The sequence below is a fragment of the Eriocheir sinensis genome, chromosome 59 (assembly GCF_024679095.1).
Source record: "Eriocheir sinensis breed Jianghai 21 chromosome 59, ASM2467909v1, whole genome shotgun sequence".
Classification (NCBI taxonomy): Eukaryota; Metazoa; Arthropoda; class Malacostraca; order Decapoda; family Varunidae; genus Eriocheir; species Eriocheir sinensis.
In genome coordinates, this window is record NC_066567.1 from 3,331,924 (window position 1) to 3,354,772 (window position 22,849).

General features: G+C 42.9%; 2 protein-coding genes across 6 annotated transcripts in view; both read left to right on the forward strand.

Annotated features, from left to right (window-relative positions):
* The window catches only part of LOC126985380 (uncharacterized), a 97,023-nt gene extending 80,961 nt beyond the window's left edge, over positions 1–16,062 (forward strand). Inside the window, exon 8 of the mRNA XM_050840172.1 lies at positions 15,102–16,062. The gene's annotated coding sequence lies outside the window, so the exon portion shown is untranslated. The remainder of the gene's footprint in view (positions 1–15,101) is intronic.
* LOC126985382 (uncharacterized) lies at positions 3,918–16,062 on the forward strand. 5 transcript variants are annotated; one of them, XM_050840183.1, is made up of 7 exons: positions 3,918–4,045; positions 6,120–6,159; positions 6,348–6,675; positions 7,424–7,785; positions 9,421–9,547; positions 9,761–9,856; positions 11,886–16,062. In XM_050840183.1, the coding sequence occupies exons 1-7, from the start codon at positions 4,006–4,008 to the stop codon at positions 12,012–12,014; spliced, it is 1,122 nt and encodes a 373-aa protein (XP_050696140.1). In that variant the 5' UTR covers positions 3,918–4,005; the 3' UTR covers positions 12,015–16,062. The 5 variants fall into 5 exon arrangements, with proteins under 5 accessions (XP_050696140.1, XP_050696141.1, XP_050696143.1 ...); XM_050840184.1 differs by having other exon boundaries at positions 9,764–9,856; XM_050840186.1 differs by lacking the exon at positions 11,886–16,062 and adding an exon at positions 10,330–11,857 and having other exon boundaries at positions 9,764–9,856.
* Positions 16,063–22,849: the final 6,787 nt, after the last annotated feature.

Below are 22,849 nucleotides of genomic sequence, written 5' to 3' on the forward strand. Positions count from 1 at the left end.
GATGGTATTGAGGCCAGATGGCCGCACCAAGACAGCGGAAAGGGGAACTACAGACTGCTGACGCGGGGGTTCCACGGGGGCCGAGTTCCTCCCTCTGGTTGGGTTGGTTGACTTGAGGGCAGAGAGTAGGGCGCAGCGGAGAGGTGAAGAGCCCCTCGCAGGGACAGTGTGGTAAAGTCAACACAACTGCATTTCAAAGGCTACTGAGTGACTTTCTTTTTTTGCTTTTGTTTCACTGTTTTGGTGTTGTTAATGGTGATATAATGTGTGTGTGTGTGTGTGTGTGTGTGTGTGTGTGTGTGTGTGTGTGTGTGTGTGTGTGTCACGTTTATTGTAGATGACATTTTTTTTTTCACCTTATGACAACTAGAGATATCACGAGCGTAACCTCTAAATCAGGGGTTCCCAACCGGTGGGTCACGACCCCCTGGGGGGTCGCGAAGCCTTAGCAAGGGGGTCACAAACCGTGCTATTAGTTGCTTGGGATAATATTGATTTCAACTCCTCAATTAGATTTTTTTTGTGCTCGTGCATATATTTTGCTTTTGCTTCAGTGCAAAAAAAAAAGTGTTACAGCGGTCCAATGTCATTAGATGACATTGGGGGTGTCTGTATGCGTGGCTGTTAGTGTATGTCCCTGCGTGAATGTGTATGTGTGTCTGTACTAGCGAGTATATGTGTCTACATGTGAGTTTATACATATGTACCTAAGCTTGAGTGTCTGTTCAGCTGTGCTTCAGTATGTGTGTTCAGTCAGTTAGTGCTGTAGCGCGTTCGGTGTGTGTGTGTGTGTGTGTGTGTGTGTGAAAATCAAGCTGGTGATAGTAGGGGGTCGCGTGGGTTTCAAGGTTTTGGGTAAGGGGTCGCGAGTGCAAAAACGTTGGGAACCACTGCTCTAAATGATCAAGTTTGGACATCTTTCCGTCAGCTCGAGGCGCCGAAAGCCCAGCGACGGAACCGCGTGGCCCCGGCATCCAAGAGCGCCAGTCCGAAGGCCTCACTAAATCATACAATCGGTAGTAGCGACGGGCGGTGGTGTGTAATTACAAGTTTGAGATAGTGTGGTAAGAGAGAGAGAGAGAGAGAGAGAGAGAGAGAGAGAGAGAGAGAGAGAGAGAGAGAGAGAGAGAGTAGTATTATGTTGTTATTGCTACTATAACTAAGGCAGGTGTGTGTGTGTGTGTGTGTGTGTGTGTTTACCTATTTGTAGTCAACAGAGCTAAGCTCTAATAGTCCCGTCTCCATATCTACGTTCATCTGCAGCCTTTCCTTCATTTGTTGGACACTGTTCGCCTCCACCACTTCTTCCCGCAAGCTGTTCCATGTGTCAACACTTCTATGTGGAAAACTATTCTTTTTCAAGTCACTCAAACAGGTTCCTTTATTAAGTTTCTTTCCATGTCCTCTCAGCCCCTGCGTTCTCGCAGTGGAGAAGAGATCATCTCTATCCACCTCATCAAACTTATTTACCAACTTATACAGCGTGATCAGATCTCCTCTCTCCCTTCTTTGTTCCAATGTCGTCAAGTCCATCTCGAATCTGTCTTCATACGTCATATTCGGGAGTTCTGACTTCTGGGACCATTTTAGTTACAATTCTCTGTATTCTTTACAACTTACTGATATCCTTTTTTTTTGTGAGGCGATCACACAACTGGAGCATATTCAAGTTTTGGTCTTATCAGTGTTGTTATAATTTTCTTCATCATTCCCTTGTTCATATAATGGAATGATACCCTTATATTTTGCATCATCCTGTAGGTTTCTCCAAATAACTTGTTTATATGCTTTTCTGGGGATAGTGTGTTTTGCATCGTTACTCCTAAATCTTTTTCTTCATGTATCACCTTTAAGTTTTCTTCTCCCATCCTGTATGTTTTCCTCGGTCTTTTTTTACTTTTCCCCATTTCCATAACATGACATTTGTTTGCATTAAATTCCATCTCCCAAAACTGGCTCCTTCTATACACTCTATCCAGGTCTTTTTGCATTTCTTCACAGTCTTCCTCCGTCTTCACTTTTCTTATTAACTTCGCATCATCTGCAAAAAGACTCATATAACTTTTTATACCCAGCGGCACATCATTTATAAATATTATGAACATTATTGGTGCCAGAACTGAGCCTTGAGGAACTCCACTCCCGACTCTCCTCCAATTTGATTTCTCTAATCACCGTTCTCATTTATCTTCCTGTTAAGTAATCCTTTATTCACTCGATGACCTTTCCGCCCATTCCTCCCCATTTCTGTAGTTTCCAGATTAACCTCTTGTGGGGAACCTTGTCAAAAGCTTTTTTCAGATCGAGATATACACAATCAGCCCATCCTTCTCTTTCTTGCACCACGTCTATTGCTCGAGTAGAAACACCGTAAGTTGGTGACACACGATTTCCCTTTTCTAAATCCAAACTGTCCTTCATTTATCATGTTTCCCTTTTCTAAATGTTCAACCCATTGTTTTTATTATACTTTTTATTATACGTGTGTGTGTGTGTGTGGATCAGCTGTTACCAGGAGGAAAAGGAGAGGAGGGAAAATTCAGGATGTGATGGGGGAGGGTGTCAGCTTCCTCCTCCCCCTTCCCCTCCTCCTGTCATGCACATACTGCTGAACTGTTGCATCATGCTCGGGGTTTCTTCCCATCAAAATTAATGGCCTTAAAAAGAGAGAGAGAGAGAGAGAGAGAGAGAGAGAGAGAGAGAGAGAGAGAGAGAGCGTAGGTGTCAGATAACAAAGATAACGCACAATTTCTTGGAATACTAGAAAAAAAATGCATATCTTGGGGACGAATGTGGTGATGGAACAATGGGGGGTAGGGATAGGATGAAGGGAGGAGAGCGAGAGGAAGTGAAGAGGAATAAAAGAGGGAAATGAAAGAAAACCACTGAGAAAAGGGCGGTGAAGAAATGAATGAAATAAAACGGAAGGAAGAGTAAGGATCGATAATATGTATAGCCTATTTCTGCTTTTTTATATTGTGGCTCAGAAGAAAATAAAACCGCAAACAGCAACACCACAACACCACCACCACCAACAACAACAACAGCAAGAGCAAGAAAAGAACTGTAGCTACTTTTGTGGGGAGTAAAAGTAAGAAGGGCAGGAGGAAATGGTGTCAAGAGAGAGAGAGAGGGAGAGAGAGAGAGAGAGAGAGAATCAATAAATTAACTTAAAAAAATATGGTAAGGAAAAAACAAAAACAAAAAAAAAAAAAGCGAACGTCATGTGACTGTCTTAACTCTTGTCCAGTTGCCAGACAACGGTATGTCTGCAACACGCACACAAGTCCTGCCACAACACAAGCATCGGGTGGCTCATAGCAGTGGTAGGAGGTGCTTTAGTTATCGACAAAACTTTAGAAACGAAGATGCCTCAATATGATTCGTGTTGGGCATGGGGAAAGGCTTTGTACCACGAGGAAATTCGTACGGTGGTGCAAAATGCCCCACCGTCCCCCTCGGCTGGCAACACCGGTACAGACTTCAATATTGAAACACCACGTGACCTCTGCTTTATTTGAGGGGAAAAGGATATTTGACCCTTACATTCCTCTCATTGTTGGTAATCAGGGGCCATTTTTATGGGGCAAGGAGTTGTCATGGAATAGGTAACAATGACCTTAAAACACGCTATATCAACAACTCAGCAGAACGTTCTTTATGGGGTACCCTTCTTTATGTCCTGAAAATGTTATGAGAGGGCTTTTATATCTAATGTTCCTGGAAACATTGACCCCCAGCCTTATATATTACAACAAAACCTGTATGGTCACGCATAAGACTATAATTAGTTTGCCACTCTACATAGTGGGGAAGAAGAGGGGGGGTGAGGTGCTTGCTTACGTATAGGGAAAAATATAAGCTGAGCAAAGAAACGTATGTGCAGCCTCAAGCCCCGCCCACCGCTGCAGCACGTGAAGAGAGGGAGGAGCGAGCTCGGCGCGCCGCGCGGGCCGGGGTGCGGGCACAGTAAAGATTTGGGAGTGACAGGACGAGGTCGTAAAGATGACTGAGCTCTTTGGGATCGACTTTAACATTGAGTCAAGTAAGTAAACATAACAGTTAAAGTCATGGCACTCATGGACCTTATTCAACCTCGCTCTCACTTGTTTTAGTTGATGGGATGGTGGAGTAGTATTATGCCCGGTATTACTTTGTTTTATCGTCGCCTTGCAAGAAAATTTACTAAGAATTGAGACGTATTAAAGAACATGATAAATTACCTCTACGCCCACTACTTGTGTGTGTGTGTGTTACAAGCCACAAGACTTTATAGTAGGATGTTCCCTACCAAGGCCTCAAGCAGTGGCACCACACCACCACAGGAAGCACTGCCACCGCTAACCTACCGGCGTGCCCTAGCTTACCCTGTCCGAAGTTTTCTCCGGGGAAATATATCCTAAGACAGGTGAAATGTGTGTGCGAACCAGCGCGGCCGCGGGCGGCGGAGTCGCCCAATACGACGAAACTAGGAAAACACAGGAGGGTCGAGGGGGTTCTAGTCCCCTCCTACTCCCTATTGGAGGTTCATATATATTTCCCAGTTTTTCAGTGACGCTAACTGGGGTCGAAGGGGGCGAAGCTACCCCACAGGTAAGCCCATTGGCTTTTATAGCTGTGGCCCGGCCCGCCGGAGGAGCACTTGTCTTCTCTACTTGCCGCGGCCGCGCGGGTTCCCACGAACATTTCATGTCTATTTCCAACTGTTTCCATCTCTATACTTTTTCCTATGGCTATCCGGGAGGTAATTAGATCCGAAGGAAACGAGATATGGAAGTTTGCTTTTAAAAGTAAATCTACCGAATTTTGGCGTCAATTTCTGCCTAAGGACCTACAGCAGATTATGCCTTATAGCTACTTATGATTTTCCAACGTTCTTGAAGGGAGTGGACGCTTGGGAAAAGTTGTTGTGGGGTCACACTGGCGAACTGAATGCTCCAAAACAAAAAATCACATATATAGTTGTGTACCCACAGAGCGCCCGCTCTCGGGAGTCTCAATAGACGTTGTTCACTCCAAATGTGTTGTGTTCTATTTAGTTTTTATATCACTTCGTAAAACAACATACCATCGTAATATTCGGCAAGACCACACACCCTCTCGCCGTACAGTGAGGCTTCGGAGCATCCTAGACCTAGAGGACTCTACAACGCCACAGAGCGAGGAAAAGGATAATGTGGTGTAGCCTACGAGCCCGCGGGTTTTCAATTGCAAAAACATAGCAGTTCGAGAAAGGTGGCGCCTAGCTCTTAGCACCTCATCAGTGTGTGATGTTCTGCGAGTCCCCAATATACTTGAGTATTATTCCCTGCACATACAACTAGGTAAATGTACAAGGTAAATACACACCCTAGTGCATTGGTTAGCATGGCTTCCTCACAACTGAAAGGTTCCATGGTTCTGGTTTGATACCTGTGTGAAGTGGAGATGATCCCTGTCCACCCAGCACTGACTGGGCAGTGGGCACTGGCAGGGGATCGGGGGTCAAGAGCGTGATCAGACCATCATGAGTTACACAAACGATAAACTGAGATTTGGAGACAGGACCCTACAAGTATATATGCACTTAGGTTGTATATACAGTTGGGTAGCAATATTTTTTTCACAGTTTCATCCCAAAACAAAGTGATCTTGGCATAATAAAAGAGTAATAATAATAAAGGACCTTTTGTTTGAACCTTTAATTAATTTATTGTTATAAAGGTAGATTCTCCCATGTCTGCTTCCAGTGGGCTGTATGGAATGGCACACTCAGGAGGCAGCTCTAGGGAGGTAAATCGATGTAATTACACCTGTAGCATAATAACAGTCACATTCAGGAGTATTGAAGTTTCCCTGCCTTTCTTTGCTCCATGCTGTGTCTTGTCTCACTGCCTGCCTTCTTCCTGAGAGAGTGACTGAGTCCCCTTGACTTGTCCCTGGCTGTCTCTCTCTGACCGATGCACTACACAGTTTAGCCTTTTTGTACATTTTATATATTCTTTGTAGAAGGTTCTCATGAGCTTTGCCTGTGAACAGATTATTCTAACATCAAGTATCACCAAATTACCGATCATGGGAGAAGTTTCCAGAACCAGCACAATGCAGTGGCATAATAACATATTTTTCTTCAATTTCAGTCATCACAATGAACGACACCTTCGCAAGTCCCATGTTGGGGTGAGTATTCTGTTCATGTGGGATGGAAAGATAGAGGAAATTGCTGGGAGGATAGGGAGGAGGGGTGGTTGAAAGATAAAGAGGAAGGAAGGGAAGATGGATAGGGGGAGTAGATAGAGGTATGGAAAAATTAGGTTATGGAAAATGTGTGTGTGTGTCACTCTAAAAAGAGCCCCTTTTCATTTCAGGGACAGCTCTAGTATGAGGGAGGTTGCTGGTGCCTACGTGATGGGGGTGCCTGACAGTGATGAGGTCTTGGTTCCTAACTCCTTTGCACCTCCTGGAAATGAAAATATGTCCTCTGATCTCTTAGCTACTGCAATAGACTCATATACCTCTGGCATCAATATGCACAAGCCAGTGGGAGATGGTCATTTCGTGACTGCCCCTCAGCCCGAAGACATGGTGTGCAGAGCCCCCTCCTATGATGATAATGAGACTATCATCAAATGGGAAAGGTTGGGGGAGGGGCAGTACCATGAGTTTCAAATCCCAGGAAATGGCAAGACACATTGGGTGAGTATTGGCTTTGCTGCCTTTCTTATATTATTATTATTATTATTATTATTATTATTATTATTATTACTACCATATTATTATTATTATTGCTATTACTATTATATTATTGTGATCCATGAAAGAGCATCACAGGAAAATAAAACATTTGACAGACCTTAACAAGGTTCCCTTGTTAAGCAGAGATATTTATGAAAATAAAAGACTCAGTAAAGTAAGGGGAATAATATAAAAAAAGATGGGGACATTACCTCATGAGATATATAACAGGTGGGTGTTGATTTTTTATTTAAACTTAGCAATATCAAGAAGAACAATATCTGAGAGTAGATTCCACATCTTATTCAAATTGGGGACAAATGAATGGGAAAATTGGTTATTTGCAAAAACTTGGTTGAAGAGTGCGCTCGTTGAGTTGTAAATTATGGCGTGTGTGATGAGTAGGAAGATGTTGAGCTTGCAATACGTTGTGAAGAGGGTGCTTATTATTATTAACTATTGAAAAATAAGGTAAAGGATTTTATTTAGCACATGTACGTGCACTGGCTGTTGGAGGGCTAGGGTACTATTAAGGTGAGATCTCATTTTGTGGTCAGCTCAAACAGCACAGGGGTTTACCATGTCATGAAAGCAAAATTTTATTGATTGATTTTTTTCCATTTGATTATTTTTGCATTTTTCGTCAACTTAAATTTCAATTCTCTCCATTTGCACTGACGTCATAATTCAAATGTCAACCCTTCAACAGATGAAGGACGATCTATTCATTGCCATGCCCAACAAAGACATCCCGATTAAGGTGGTGGGTGCCCAAGGTGGCTATGTGGTGGAAGTCGGGATGCGGTACACAACAGGAGTTCACCACGACACTCCCGTCCTCGCCTGCAAGACTCATGATGACAATGATAAAGCAGGCTTTCCCTTCCACGTCCCCAAACTCCATGTGGTGAAGATGAAAGACCATGGCCACCCCACGGTAAAGATTCCTGTTCCCAACAATGGTTCTGATGAGGGCACCTTCACTTTCTCAGTTGTGTTTTGGTGCTTAAACTCATGTCACCGGAAGTACGGCAAGGGACAAGAAATGATCCTGAAGCTGTATGATATGCGGTAAGTATATGAGTGTGGCAAAGCTGAGAGAGAGAGAGAGAGAGAGAGAGAGAGAGAGAGAGAGAGAAAACTACTACAAAGTAGTTAACTAAAATTAATCAAAAGAGAAGGTCAGTAGTTTTTCTCTTGACAAGTGAATCTGTGAAGTAAACAATAATGTCTAAAGTGTGTTATTCTCTGACATTCATGTTTTTGAAAATTTACCGAGGTGTTCAGACTCTGCAGTCTCAATGGTTCAGACTTAGTGGTCTGGCATGAATTTTAAGCAAAAAATTAGGTAAAAAAGTATTAATTTCCTTCACTAATGGAACGAGGTATAAGCAAATAGAAAGGATAAACTTACAGCAGTAGGTTTGGTTAATTAGGGAAATACAGTAAACCTTCCATAAATTGGACCTTTATATTTTAGATATCGGGTGTATGAAACTGATATGGGGTTTTGAACACATTCGTAAATCGATAAAAAATCCAGGATATACAGCACCTGTCTGGAAAACATCGGGATGAAAGTTGTAAATCAGTCAAAGATAGTTTATGGCTAGGAATTTGGGGCGAGTTTGGACCGCGTTGTTTCACAACAAAGGCTGCCTGTCTCACATCCCTCGTGAATCCTTGTGGCGCAGGGCAAGAGGAATGCGGCCGCTCATTGGTTGATTTTATTTTTTTATTGTATAGACACGCAAGGAATACTAGTTGGATTAATTTTTAAATTCAATAAAGGTTTAGATTTGTGTGCACCAGATGCAACTTGTAACTTTTTCACCCAAAACTAGCTTATCTGACATTCATGGCGCCTCAAACTTTTCAGTTCCATGCTTTGTTTACAACTGCCCCCCTCACCCAAGGCCTTCATCATCCCATCACAGAAGACAGTATTCTAGAGCCATTTAGATTTATAGCTGTGTGGTCCAGCTTTATTCCAGCAAGAATTAATCAGAATCGCTGTTACACTCTGGAGCATCCTTATTTGGCTTTGCACAATTTAAAAATTTTTTTTTTTTTAAGAATTTGGGATATTTTGAATTCTCGGTTATTTTAGATTTCTTCCCCCAAATAGTTCAATTTATGGAGGGTTTACTGTAATCTACAGTGTGATCAGGTGATATGATATTCTCAGGTTTTCATTGTACAAGTTTTCTTTTTTTGTCCATAGTACAATTTTTTTCCAAGAAAAATAAAAATAGAATTCAATGAAATTAATGTAATTATTACAATATTATTATTATTATTGTTATGATATTAATTATTTCATCATTATTATTTCTTTTATTATTTGTAGTCCTAGGAGTAGTAGTAGTAGTAGTAACAGAGGTAGTATTGCAATGACCTGACACACTGATAAAGACTACAAAAGCCTTAAGCCTGAAGGGCATCCTGTGGCTTGACACTAGAGTGTCCATCTCATGTTCAGCCTTCAGGGGCCCGGGTTTGAATCTTGGGCGGATTGTTGGCAAAAGATTTTTCTCCAGAAGTGATCAGTATTTCATTTGCTTTGAGAAGTGGAAATATCACCCACACATATGACAGTGGTAGTAGTAGTAGTAGTAGTAAGTGTAGGTGTAGTAGTAGTAGTAGCAGTAGTGGTAGTTCCTTGACTTCTTAACCTTCATTAAGTGGCTTTTTTTTCTCTGACAGCGGTAATTTGCTGAAGGAAGCTCGTATCAAATTGAGAATTTGTAAAAATGTTAATCGTGACAAGAATCTGGAAGGCCAGAGCCCAAAACAAGGGAAGAAGAAGCGCTCTTCTGGAGGGAAAGCAAAGGTATGTGTGTGTATATGAGTACATGTCTTGTCTAATATGTGACCAAGAAGCATGTTATTTACTTATACATTAATTTATTAATTTATTGATGTATTATAGATTTATTCAGTGTCACATTTCCAGTGAGTGTAAGTAGTTTTAAAGTAAAAAGAATTATCTTCAGTTTGAAAAAGAAACCTAGAGCCAAGGGTAAAGTGTGCCTTTCCCACACAGCAGGAAGTGCAGGAGGGAGGTGAAGGGGTGCAGACAGGAGAGACAGAAACACCCACACCACTCCAATTGTTGTCTCCCTGCCAGGCTAATCTTCAGGTAAGGCTGATTGGGGATGGGAGCAAATGTGGGCCAGGTGTGGGGATGGTCAACGTCAGCCTGAGATCTAACAGCTGTTCCCTTTATGACTGACTACTGTTATAGGTTCAGACTTCATCGTGAAAAAATGAGCAACTTTTCTTCAATAAATTTTCCTGTTGTTGCACCAGTAAAAAGTTGAAATTTTTGGGGAATCATGGAATTCCAGGTAAGTGCGACAACCTAGAAAGAAACAGATTTCACAGCAGGGTGCGCCAGAACATTTTACATAAAACATCTTTTATGACTTATTTCTGTTTCAAAGTGTATTTTCCGCTGACTTTTGCGTTTTGTGGGGGGGATCTTCCAAGAAAAACTTTTGCGGTCAAAGGGGTTAAGGTAGCATTACACTACATGGATGGGAATATGATGAGGCTTATCCTGCCAGTGATTCAACCAGGAGTGGAATATGCAGCAATTGTGTCTCCACACAGAAAGAAAATCAAGAAGAGAGGAAGAATCCAGAAAGCATTGACAAAATTAGTACCAAACCTGAGAGACATGGCATATGAGAAGGATATAAAAAGATTGCATTTGCCTACCATGGAGGAGAGAAGAAAAAGAGGAGATCTGACTGCAGTGTGCAGGGCAGTGAAGCAAATGGACATGATTAACAGGGATGACCTATTAGAATGGGACACCAGAAATACAAAAGGTCGCAGAAAGAATTTGAGGAAGACAAGGTTCGTGAGAGATATTGAGAAGCACAGCTTTCCTCATAGATCCATTGACACCTGGAATGACTTCAAAAAGGAGATAGTTCAAGCCAAAGCTATTAATGCATTTAAACCTAAACTCAATAAACTGAGTTTTGGAGATGGGACCCCATGAGTGTAACTCGATTCCTGTATACCACAGTTAGGTAAACACAACTAGCTAAACACACACACACACACACACAATGAAGAGTTATTACTAAGAGAAGGAAGAAACACCAGCAACACATGAGGACACAGTAAAAAATTGAGAAAAGGAAGATGCTTGAGAGACAAAGAAATATAGCTTCCTGCAAAGAAACATAGAGATTTGTAACAGACTGAGTGTAGTATCGGCGAAGAGTGTGCACAACTTTAAGGAAAAGCTGGACAAATACAAATATGGAGACGGGACCACACAAGCGTAAACCCAGGCCCTGTAAAACTACAACTAGGTAAATACACACACACACACACACACACACATGTGGACATGTCACTGGACAAACACATCAACAGGATAGCGGGACAAACTATGAATTTGCTGAGGAACATAAGGACGGCATTTGTGTATTTGGATGACGAGATGATGAAGAAAATAATAGTTACAATGATAAGGCCAAGGTTGGAGAATGCAGCAGTGGTCTGGTCTCCTCACTAAAAGAAGAACATAAGAAAGCTGGAAAGAGTGCAGAGAGTGGCAACTAAGATGGTACCGGAACTTAGAGATCAGACTTATGAGGAGAGACTCAATAGCATGGGGCTTACAACCCTGTAGAGAAGAAGAAAAAGAGGAGACCTGATAGTGGTGTACAGGGTGGCGAGCGGAGTGGAGCATTTGGACAGAGAGGACTTGTGTGTGTGGAACGAGAGAGAAACAAGAGGATATGGAAAGAAGTTGAGGGCGACCACGTGTAGGCGAGATGTGAAAAAGTTTAGCTTCCCAAACAGAAGCATTGAGCTATGGAATAGGCTGAAGGAGGAGGTGGTTTGTGCAAGAAACATTCATGATTTTAAGGAAAAGTTGGACAAGAGCGGATATAGAGACGGGACAGTGCGAGCGTAGCTCTTTTCCCATATGTCACAACTAGGTTAATACACACACACACACACACACCAGCTTTTCACCAGAAAAACACATACCAGCCATCAAACATACAAACACATTTAGTAGCCCATCACCACACATACCAGTTGATCGCCAAAGAAATACCCTCCCCCACACACACACACCAGCCCTTCACCAAAGAAACACTCAGTGAAGAGTGAGTTATGTGTTGTCTCTTGTGTTTCAGGTCAGGTGTGACCCTGCTCTAGTTCCCACCTTGAGAGAGTTTGTCAAGGCGCTGAGCCGGGTGGTGTGGATTGAGATGGAGGAGGTGGTGGATGGAGCCTCACCAGACCCTCCCCCCAACATGGAGTAATCCAGACACCGTGCTAGGTGGTCGTAATGCATGGCGTGGGATTCTTTTGGACAGTGCAAACTTTTATCCAGGTGGTTGGTGCTCTTCACAGCCTCCCCCAGGAATGTTGCCAAGCAAATTGGTGAACATTCAGATTCATTCATTCAAAAATTGAAAACATTAAAAACCATGTGTTATGAACATTGCATCGGCTGCAGCCACACTGATGAGCCACACCAGCTGTTGAGGGTCCAGCATAGTTTATTGCCGGACATTCTTGGGGCAGACAATCATTTTTTGCAAAGTGTTGAGAATGGCCACACGATCTTGATCTGTCACTGTTTTGGTGAAAATTAGGGACACTTTATGATTAAATGATAAGCGCTTTGCATGCAAAGTCTTTGCTGAGCCAGCCAGACCTTCAGCCTCGGCCTGACTGAGAGCAGTAGGATCCTGACTGGAGGTTTGGGGAGTGCCAGTGACCCAGGAAAACTTGTGCAGTCCTAAAGAATCCCATGCCATGCTGCCTCGCCCTGATAACAAGATGTAGCTGCCTGAATGACTTGGGAACAGCGCCCACTAGCAGAGGTGAGGCCGGGGAGGTAGAGGAGGCTTGTGAGACCAGTGTGTGGAGTGTGTGGAGTCAATACAAGGCTGAAACAAGGAACCACTACACCTCTGCCTCCCTGGCAAACCACAGTACTCCTGAATGCTGTTTGGCTAGTGGGAGCTGTTTCTGATGCATTATGTTTTATTGTTGAAATGTCATCATGTGTTAAACTCCGTCATCAACTTGCTTTATGTTGTAACGTGTTGGGTGGAAAGACTGTGACATGACATTATTCAAACGAGACACCATGAGGAAGGTAAACAACCTCCACTGCCAAGGCTTGACATCTCCAGGCAGTGTCGAGCTCTGCATCCAGCACTCCTCGTAAGACTGAAGTTGTGTGTTGTTCAGTGCAACGTGCTGTTGCAATTTGAAAGATGAAAATTCAACTAGGCAAAATCTTCATATGATGTAATACCAGTGAATAATATATCCATGAAAAATGACATCAGATAAGATTCCTTCATGAGTGTTTGAATGAGGTTTGACTCAAGCTTGAAGCCCTGATATTGCTATTATGTTATATACGTACATGTAGAAGAGGTGGGTTGCTTGCTGCTCCATGACACTGATGTTGTCCAGAAGTGAGCAGCAAAAAGCTCCGAGGTGGACGGTGAGGGGCAGGAAGGCAGGCGGTTATCAGGGGGACAAATATTTGCTCATGGTAGAAGTGGTTTACAGTGTCCCATTCACATGACTTACTCAGAGGCAGTGACTGTTCTCTGAGCACCTGTGCCTTGCCTCCCTCAGTCATCTTCAAGCTAAGCCCACCTCCTCTTAACACTTTTCAATGGATAACAATAAAAAAATGTCATGTTGCAAAGCAGAGCATTGTGGCCATGCCGTGCCTGTTCCACACCACTGCCCAGGAACAGTGTGTGTGCAAGGCATTGACCACTCATACAATTCAGTGGCTTGTATATTTGTGGCAAATCTTGAAACAGAGAGGCTAAATAATTCTAGAATTTAAGGGTTATTTCTAACTGATGTGATGATAAGTAGATCAGTCTCGCCCAATTCTTGAACCTCACAGGATGATAAAATCTGAAAAGAAATGAAAGAATTGTGTTGTGGGCAGCAGTGGCTGTCCCTCTACCCTCTATATGAGGTGCAAGTCACATTCTTCCTTGGAGCAGCTGTGTCAGGCATTGATGGCCTGTCTTGAGCCTGTATTTTCAGTGTTCTGCTGCTCTTGAGGTTCTTTAATAACATTGCTCACTGCCCTGAGTGTTCGGTGACATTAGTTAACCCTCTCGCGCACGATGACGCGTTTCACGTCATCAAAGGTAAAAGGTCCTGGCGCACGATGACGTGAAACGCGTCATAAAAGTTAAATTTAAAAAAAAAAATGAAGTATTTGGTGGAAGTGCATCAAATTTGGAGTGTCATTTGTTGGGATAAGTTTCTTAATGGTAACATATGGCAAACTTTCTAAGGAGTGTAAATGAGGAGCGAGGAGCGGTTTTAAGTTGTTGGCCTACTCTGACGGGAGAGGAAAAAATAGTTTTCTTGGTGTAACTCAGGAACTAATAGGCGTATGAAGATTTTGAGGATGCCATAAGAATCCTCACTAAATTCCGCTTTGAAACATATATTCGGCTAAAAAAGTTGGCCCACAAAATTTCGAGCTAGCAAGTGGGGAAGAGTTGCTACTTAGGATTTATTGTCTACAATACTCTATACGGAGACTTAAAATGAGTTTCTATTATTTATATATATTTTTTCCTCTATTTTTATTTGCGCATGTTCTAGTATAAGTCTTTATGAAGCCATTGATACCAAATTTATTGGGGTACGATATATCTGTGATGGTAAAATACGTACTGGAATATAGAGTTTCGCGGCGGCAAAAAAAGGCTGGTCGGGCCTGAGAGATGCATGGTGAGTGGAAGAGAAACTTACTGGAAACTTACTGTGCGCGAGAGGGTTAAAGGCAAAGATTTCGTGCCCCCTCCTCCCCCCAGACAACTGGAAGGCACCCTTCTGAGACCACTGATGGGTGGCTCTGTTGGCTTATCCCTGGTGGCAGCATTGGCTGCATCGTGCCAGCTGTGCCTGTACTGCTGTCGTGGGTGCAGTGTGCTGGGCTTGTGGTGAGGCAGTGCCACGTTACAGCTCGGGAGGATGTGGAGACTCTCCTTGGGTGTCTGGGGGCTGAAGCTTGGCACCTGTTGCAGTGACAGGAAGGTCAGCTAGACCTACTAGCTCTAGTTATGATTGAACTAATGGATTTCTGAACCTTTACTAGAGAGCACAGAAATAGAAATGCCAATTCAGGTCTGTGTTGGTGTAAATGTAAACAGTTCCTTGCTTTGGCTTCCTTCCTTCCTTGTGTTGGGGAAGCAGATCAGCTTCTGTAGTGGTACTGAATACCCTACACCTTAGGCTCTGTGATGTAGTCTGTTGAAGTTATGATGTGTAAAACTTAACCAGTGTTTTTCTCTTAGTTAGGGTCAGTGCTTCTGGGATAGGATGCTGTGCTCAGATGGTTAGCTGAGGTGAACTTCAGAGAGACTAGTCTGTCCATACTCTGATGACTACTCTCCCTCATTCTTTTCATAATTAATGACCACAAATGCACCCTGCGGGGGTGTGGTTGGCTATATGCTGTTATAAAACGTTTAGGAAAGTAAAATTCTATATCGTATTTGTGTACACTTTAGGCTAAATTTATGACAATGGCTACACTTGAAAACCCTTCTCACAAAGCCCCAACTTTGGGCCGGGAGGGAGCTATCATGCTGAGGCGCTGACCACCAGCATCAGTTTGTGGTGACTGTTGTGCAAGAGCTGTATGGAATCAATGTGTGTCATCTGCAACTTGCTCATTCCATTCTGAGTTGATGGAGGGGGACAAACTTTCATCGATCAAAATCACATAAAATTAATGTACACAGAGAAGTATCGTTTGCATCATGATTATTTTTAATTGATTCAGCGGGCCAAAGTTTCATTAATCAAAATCACTGAGAAATGAATAGAGGCTACACAGGGAAGTGACCTGAGCCACCTTTGGGAGTTGCTAGAAAGAGGCAAGCAGAAAATATTCATGTAAGACACTCCTTGGAAATAAACTACACAAGTATATGCATTGCCAGTGGAAACCTAAAAATGTCTCATTGGTGAGCTGCTTCCAGCTGCTGGCTGGGTGAATGAACTAATGAGCCAAGACTGTAAGGGTGTGCCTGGCCTCAGTGACGGCTGGCTGTGTTGGCTCCAGCAGCCACAGAGTCAGGGGTGTGGCCTAACCTCTCAACCCAAAATGGAATGAGATTGGTATGAGAAGGGAAATGTTCGTGTGCACTTTGAGATTTGTATGGCTGTAAAAACATATTGTTACAGTAGCAGCACTGCTTTACACTTAATATTTGCATTACTTATTTTAGCCTAACTGTAAGAGGCATATAACCTATAACCTTGTACTACTTTGCATTACAGCAATAAATGAATAAGAAAATGTTTTTATTGTCTTCATCACATTATTGAAATGACTGGCTGGCGGTGGATTCCAACACATTAAATTATTTAGTGTCCCCGTTGCATACACACCAACCAACAACACTTCCTGGATTTACAATCTTGTGTAGCGATTGGCAATGCAGCGTCAGGCCATCACAGCCTGAGCCAGAGAATGACAAATCTATCTTCCAAGGGGATGGTGGTGTATACTAACATGCCAATGGACTGGACCTACAAATTTATGTGTGGGACCTTAATACAAGAGTGACCATGCATTTAGGAAGATCTGAATGTTTCTCAACTTTTGTGTTAGGGTATCTCAAGCGCTAATGCAGAATGGCTGGTGCCATTCTGTATTAGGGTATTTCAATGCATAAGCTTTCATGAGCAGCAGCATCTTTTACACAACCAAATATTGCACCAGGAAGTAAAATTTCTGAGGATATTAAAGATAAACTTTTTATGTGGGCAGCCCAAGTGTACATTACAGTCACCTCCAACATGGGATATCAAAACACTGATGTAGTATTAACACACACAATCCAGGATTTGCCAATTTCAAGACAATAGAAGACTAACCTTCAGAGGCACTTTGGGCTGTCACTGTGGCAGTCGGATTTGTCTGACCTGATGTAAAATCTTCAAATAGAGGACAAGAAAATATAAAGACTATTGAAATTATAATTAATAAATTCATACAAAGTCAGTGGAAATATAACATCTTCCTCACACATACATGATGGCATTAAGTATGCATTGGTTGGGAGAAATTTGTAGAACAAGGAACTCTATTATAAAGCAGCTAAAAGAAAAATGTGGGGAAGAGTGACAGACTGAAGAGGAGGGACGGGGTGCTTGTTAAAAGAACGATGAAATAAGGAAGAAGCATTCAGAATCTGTATTGAATGAGAGTGTGGGAGGGAGACGAGAAGTTACTAGCATGGAAGAACAAATTAATGTAGGGTGGCTATTTACAGTTTTGCAGTCAAAAGGCAGAAACCATTACTTAAAAAAAGATTGTCTTTCAAATTTGACTGCCACAAACAGGCAAATATAATGCCACCGGGCAAGAGTTCAAACAAAAATCTGCAGGCATGCAAAACTGTGAGATGCTAATAGAGGTAAGGCAAAGGTAGCGGTGGGCGCTGACGTTATAGCTGCGTGTGGTTGCAGTGCTCATCTCAGTATTATCGGCCCATTACCCTGGAACACGGACCACTGTAAATTTTGGGATTGCCACAGTTTACCATCCCCATGCTTCTCTGGGTACCCATTAATCGACCAGCCCAAAAGGGAGGATTAGCATCTGGGTGAGCTGCAGGCCATCTAGTTACCTGGGCCGGGATTCTAACCCAGGCACGCTGACCACTGCTCCATGGAGGTGTGTAGATATTGATAAATGGACACTCAAATCTTTACCATTGATTTATTGAATACAAAGATTTTGGAGTTCATGATTTCTGCCTTTAGGGAGGTGAGAGGGGTGAAATAGACAAGCCAAGAGAGAAATTTCGAGTAGGAAGGATTTTGATGGTAAAACAGTAATGATAAAATATGGTGATGAAGTTGTGGAGACGATGCATAGAAGCAGGGAGAGGTGCCAGAATAGTGAACAAAAGCTGTTATCACTGTGCTGCTGTACAAAGGAAGAGTAAGGTTGATTGCAATAGATGTAGGGGAATAAGCTTATTCAGTGTGCCAGGAAATGTGTATGGAAGGGTCTTCCATGGATGGATGATGAAAATAACTGTCAAAATGTAGACAATGAGCAAGGGGGATTTAGGAAAGGGAAGGAATGTGCAGATCACATCTCTGCACTGAAAATGATGGTTAAAAAGTACCTAGAAAGAGTAGGAAGCTGTTTCCTGCTTACATGGAGACCGAGAAGGGCTACCACAGGGTTGATTAAAAGGGTTTATGGGATCCGCAGGTCTGTTTATATGGATGTGAGTGCTTCTGTGTATGCAATGGGGAGTCACGTTAAGAGTTTTGGTGTGGTGTTGGTGTGGGTTTGATAGGGGTGTGTGATGTCACCACAGCAGTTCAGTATCTATATGGATGGCTGTGAGAGAAATGAAAGCCTGAGAAGAGGATATTGGTGTAAGGCTGAAAATGAGAATTACAAAGCAGTCCTTGGTGGCAGGACTATGTGCAGATATAGTGTCAACAGAAACTGATTGGATGCTCCAAAGGGTTGTGGATGAATTTTAATAGGATTAGTGATGAGAGGTAAAAGTAAATGTTGGAGAGAGTAAGGAAATTGTATTTGAAGGGGTAAGAGAGCAAAGCCACACAGAGACAGAGCAGAGAATATGACACTGTCAAATCTGGTTGGGGGAAGAGAGGATGGAGGAAGTCAAGGTGAGCTAAAGTTGGGACCACGCACTATGCTAACTGCATGCCTCCCGCCCTTCCGCAGCCCCGCTGCACTCGACTTTCTACTCTAGCTCATCCCTATACTGTCCAAACCCCTTATGCAAGAGTTAACCAGCATCTTCACTCTTTCATCTTCCCTTATGCTGGTAAACTCTGGAACAGTCTTCCTCTGTCTGTATTTCCTCCTGCCTATAACTTGACCTCTTTCAAGAGGAGTGTATCAGTACACCTCTCCATCCAAAATTGACCTCTCTTTTGGCCACTCTTTACTTTTATATTTTACAAGAGCAGCAATTAGCAGGATTTTTTTTCTAAAATTTATTTTTGTTGCCTTTAAATTGGTTTCTTTACTGACAAAAAAACAAAAAAACACCAGTGTGTGGTGGCGGTGCTCATCTCCATCACGTATGCCCTTTGAGCCTGTGGTGGGAAAGAAACCCAACGCAGGGCCGGTGTAACATTGAGGTCACCACAGTATACCTTCCCCAAGTTTCCCAAGGTACTCATTTATAGACCAGCCACAAAGAAAGGGTGAACAGCTGGGTGGACTGCATGCCGACTACCCAGGCTGGGATTTAAAGCCAGGCCCGCAGATTCATAGTTAGGGACACTAACCACTGCACCATAGAGGGGGAAGTGATTGAATCTAAACACTTAAGGACAGTCCTATGTAAGATGGGAACATGGAGGAAGAGGTAAGAGAGAGACAGTGAAGGGTAGACAGGTAATATTGTGTATCAGAGTTATGAAAAGAAGTGTGGGCATGGGGGTAAAAAAAAAAAGAGTATAGGAATAGCATAGCATTATCCTCTCAAGTCTGACATGTGCATCAGAGATATGAATGTGAAATGTATCACAGCAATCATGAACATGAGTGGTGGGAATGATCTACCTAAGAGGTGTATGTTGTGGTGTGTCAAGATGGGACGGAGAAAAAAATGAAGAGATGAGTTTTGGTATGGGTGTAATAACAAAGGGAGGGGATTGTGGGGTGACTGAATGGGTGTATAGTGGATGAGTATTGGAGGAGAGAGTTGGCAGGCAAGGGATTGAATATGCTGAGGGGGGCCGGAATAGGGAATATTGAAGGTGGGTCTGCCGTGGCCACTGACTTGAGGGAAGTTACTGTGAGGGGACATAGTGTTGGAGACATAGGTAGAGGATGACATTATTACACCTGATCACATCTCAAGGGAAGGACAGTGCCTGCAACACGCACTTCAGGCAATACATAAAGGTGCGAGTATTGAAAAAGTCCCTGAATATGATAGGTAAAATGTTTCACTGGTGTGGTTTTGTCTCACACACTATTATTTATTGTTATCATTATTACACATACCACTCCCATGGTGTAGTGGATAGCACTTGGCTTGCCATTCCAGCAGGCTGAGGGTTGTGCTTTGCTCAGGCTGAAAGATTTTTCTGCTGCTAAGTAATGGCCCTTGAGCAAGGGGGATGAGGGGGTGTTGTGTGTGGCCCAGCTATGCCCATAAACTGGCTAATATTCTCCAAAGCTCTCTGCAGGAGAGTACTGGCTGGAGATCATGATTCCAGCACATGGTCAGACCATGAGTGAATTACACACATACATTATGAAAAAAATGAGGTATAATGGTAATGATAATAACAATAACTGAGGCTAAGAGCTGCACACAGCTGTGGCACCAGCAAACGTACCATTACAGAAACAACAGCATCACCTGCTGTGGGTCTTGCCTTACTATAGCCACTGCCTTCCAGCTAGGCCCCTGAGCTCCACCCCATCCCTCCCTCCCCCACTAATGGTTTATTATCTCTATAAAAGGCAACAAAATGACTTCAGCCAATCAGTAATGACCTCAGGAAGGGGGTGGAACTTGAGGGTCTAGTTGACTGGTGGTGACTACAGTTGTGGCTGCAGCATGGAAAAAAAAAAAAAAAGGTCCTCTCCCAATTTGTATCAGTTATCGGTACAACACACACACATGCACAAGTACTCAAAAATGGCTGCCAAAATAGTTTAATAAAATCTGACAAGTTTGGCTTTGGCTCCACGGAGGTAAAAATGTCCCTCCCAGTAGGTTGGCAGTAGGAACATCATCCTTACATTTTGGTGAGTGGAAGATTACAGCTTTGGGAACAACAGCCATTGTGAGTGAGTTCCTCTCCCTGAGTTAGCATTAAACTGGAGTGTGTGAAGGAAAGGCATGGGAGAAATACAATAGTTTGGGTGGGTCTTTGTGTCATCCAGTCCCTCCCCTTATTGGAGGTGGGCCCACGCAACTTATTTTTGGTGTCGGAGGTGCACCTGCAACTCTGCTGCCAAAGTTGTGCCGCAGGTACAACCATTTTGAAAAGTTGCTCTGCAAGCGTGACTACAAGCATAACTGCAACCTAAAAAATATTACCCAAAATTGACATCTTCAAGTAAAACATTCTACTTATTTCTGCATCCAACAATGTTCTGTTTTCTTTTCCACTTCTCAAAGCACAAGAGGAATTGATCTTCTTGGGAGAATAATTCTTTTTCCAAACATTGCCTGGGATTCAAACCCAGGGCCCTGAGACTTGAGGTGGACTCTCTGCCATTGAACCAAAGGGATCCCCGTGGCTTAACCTCTTTGCCACTGGAACGTACACATGTATGTGATAGGGGATGAACTACGATAAACCGTCACGTCCGTGTGCACAGGTGAACGGATTGATATGGAGAGCTGTGACATGAGATATGGGCGGTATACAGGCCCGGGTCAGGTAAACGGGAGCGGTGCGGAAGGGGTTAAGGGGTTATGGAGCCTTCTGTTTGTGTGTGGGGCCATTACAATAACACAGCAGTTTTGTACTATGATTAATGAACAAGTGGAGGAAAAGTGTTTGTGATAATTAAGGTAAAGGCAATCCACCACTGTGGCTTTCATCAGCTCCAACCAGGCTTCTTGTCCCATGTGATATCACATGCAATGCCTTTATAGATATGCTGGCAAAACACTACATATGTGCTTGTATTGCTTTTTATATAAGTTAGGTGTATAGCAGTAGGTCCCCTTGGAATGTCAACCAGACACCCTTTGAGTCGCCCTCCATTATCTGTTGGCATGATTCATGCTGCAGCACACGTGAAAGCTTTCACGTGTGGCAGACAGCCATCAGGTAAAATAGTCACTTTGATAAATAAAATGTATTTTCAGGTAAGCAGTTGCCACTTGAAATATGATTCCCCGTGTTCTTGCCTTAACTTCAGTTATTGTTGAAGAAGGTTGCATGATATGCTTGTATTTGAAAAAGTTTGCAAAAGCTGCATTGCAACCAATTCTACAAATCTAAAAAGTTGCGGCACAACTGCAGCATGACAGAAACAAATTTATTTCACATATTGCATTGCAAAAGTTGTTGCGTGCCTGCCCACCACTGTCCCTTGCCCAGTAAGACCAAATGTTCCTGAGGCCAACATTATATGTACAAAAACTGTATGAAAGATGACCCTGTAAATCCCCTAAAGGAGACATTTGAAGGACCGTCTAGGAAGGAAAAGGAACATTGTTACGTTTTCAAAGCTCCTACCCAATAACAGGAAAAATGTAATGATAAGGCTTTCCCACAATTCAATAACATATTTTCCTTCTCAAACTAAATAACTAAGTAAAATTATACAACAAAAAACAAAACAAAACAAAAAAAAAAAAAAAAAAAGGTATATGTGCCCATTATGTCACAATGCTATACAACACCAGTTTTGTTAGACTTCAGGCCATGCCTGTCTCAGTGAAATTAGGAACCATCATCATCATTTCATCGACACCTGCTCCTAGGAGCTCCCACCAGGGGATGGCCATGGCAGAAGAGTTTCCAACTTTCTCCATCCAGACACTCCCTCCTTGCCTACTCAAAGTTTCTCAAAGATCTTTCCGCCCTCTCCCTAATGTACTCTTGCACCCTATCCCTCCATTTCACTAGAGGGCGTCCTCTAGTATTCCCTCCCTCTATCTCACTCACATACGCCCTTCTGGTCATCTTCCTCTCCTCCATTCGCTCCATGTGGCCAAACCACTTTAAAGTCTGTCACTTTACTTCTTCCACCACTCCACACTTCTTCCCTTCACCCCTGGGACACATTCCAAAATGCTCATACACACTTTCATTACTCATTCCATCCATTCTACTCACACCACAAGCACTCCTCAAATAACTCATTTCCACTGCCTGCACTCTAGACCTCTGACTTTCATTCCAGGCCCACATTTCACTTGCACATGTGAGGGTTGGTACTATTATTGTATGTTTCAAATCCCTCTTTACCTCCATGCTCACACTTCTGCCATTCATGATTCGTCCCAGAGACCCCACCACCCTTCTTCCTTGCAATGCCCTTTCTCTTATCTCTCCCTCCGTACCACCATGCTTACACATAACTGATCCAAGGTACTTAAACTCA

Coding starts and splice junctions, on each gene's coding strand:
- LOC126985382 (XM_050840183.1), top strand. CDS start 4,006: ATGACTGAGCTCTTTGGGATCGACTTTAACATTGAGTCAA. Junction 4,046..6,119: donor CGACTTTAACATTGAGTCAA/GTAAGTAAACAT, acceptor CTTCAATTTCAG/TCATCACAATGAACGACACC. Junction 6,160..6,347: donor TTCGCAAGTCCCATGTTGGG/GTGAGTATTCTG, acceptor TTTTCATTTCAG/GGACAGCTCTAGTATGAGGG.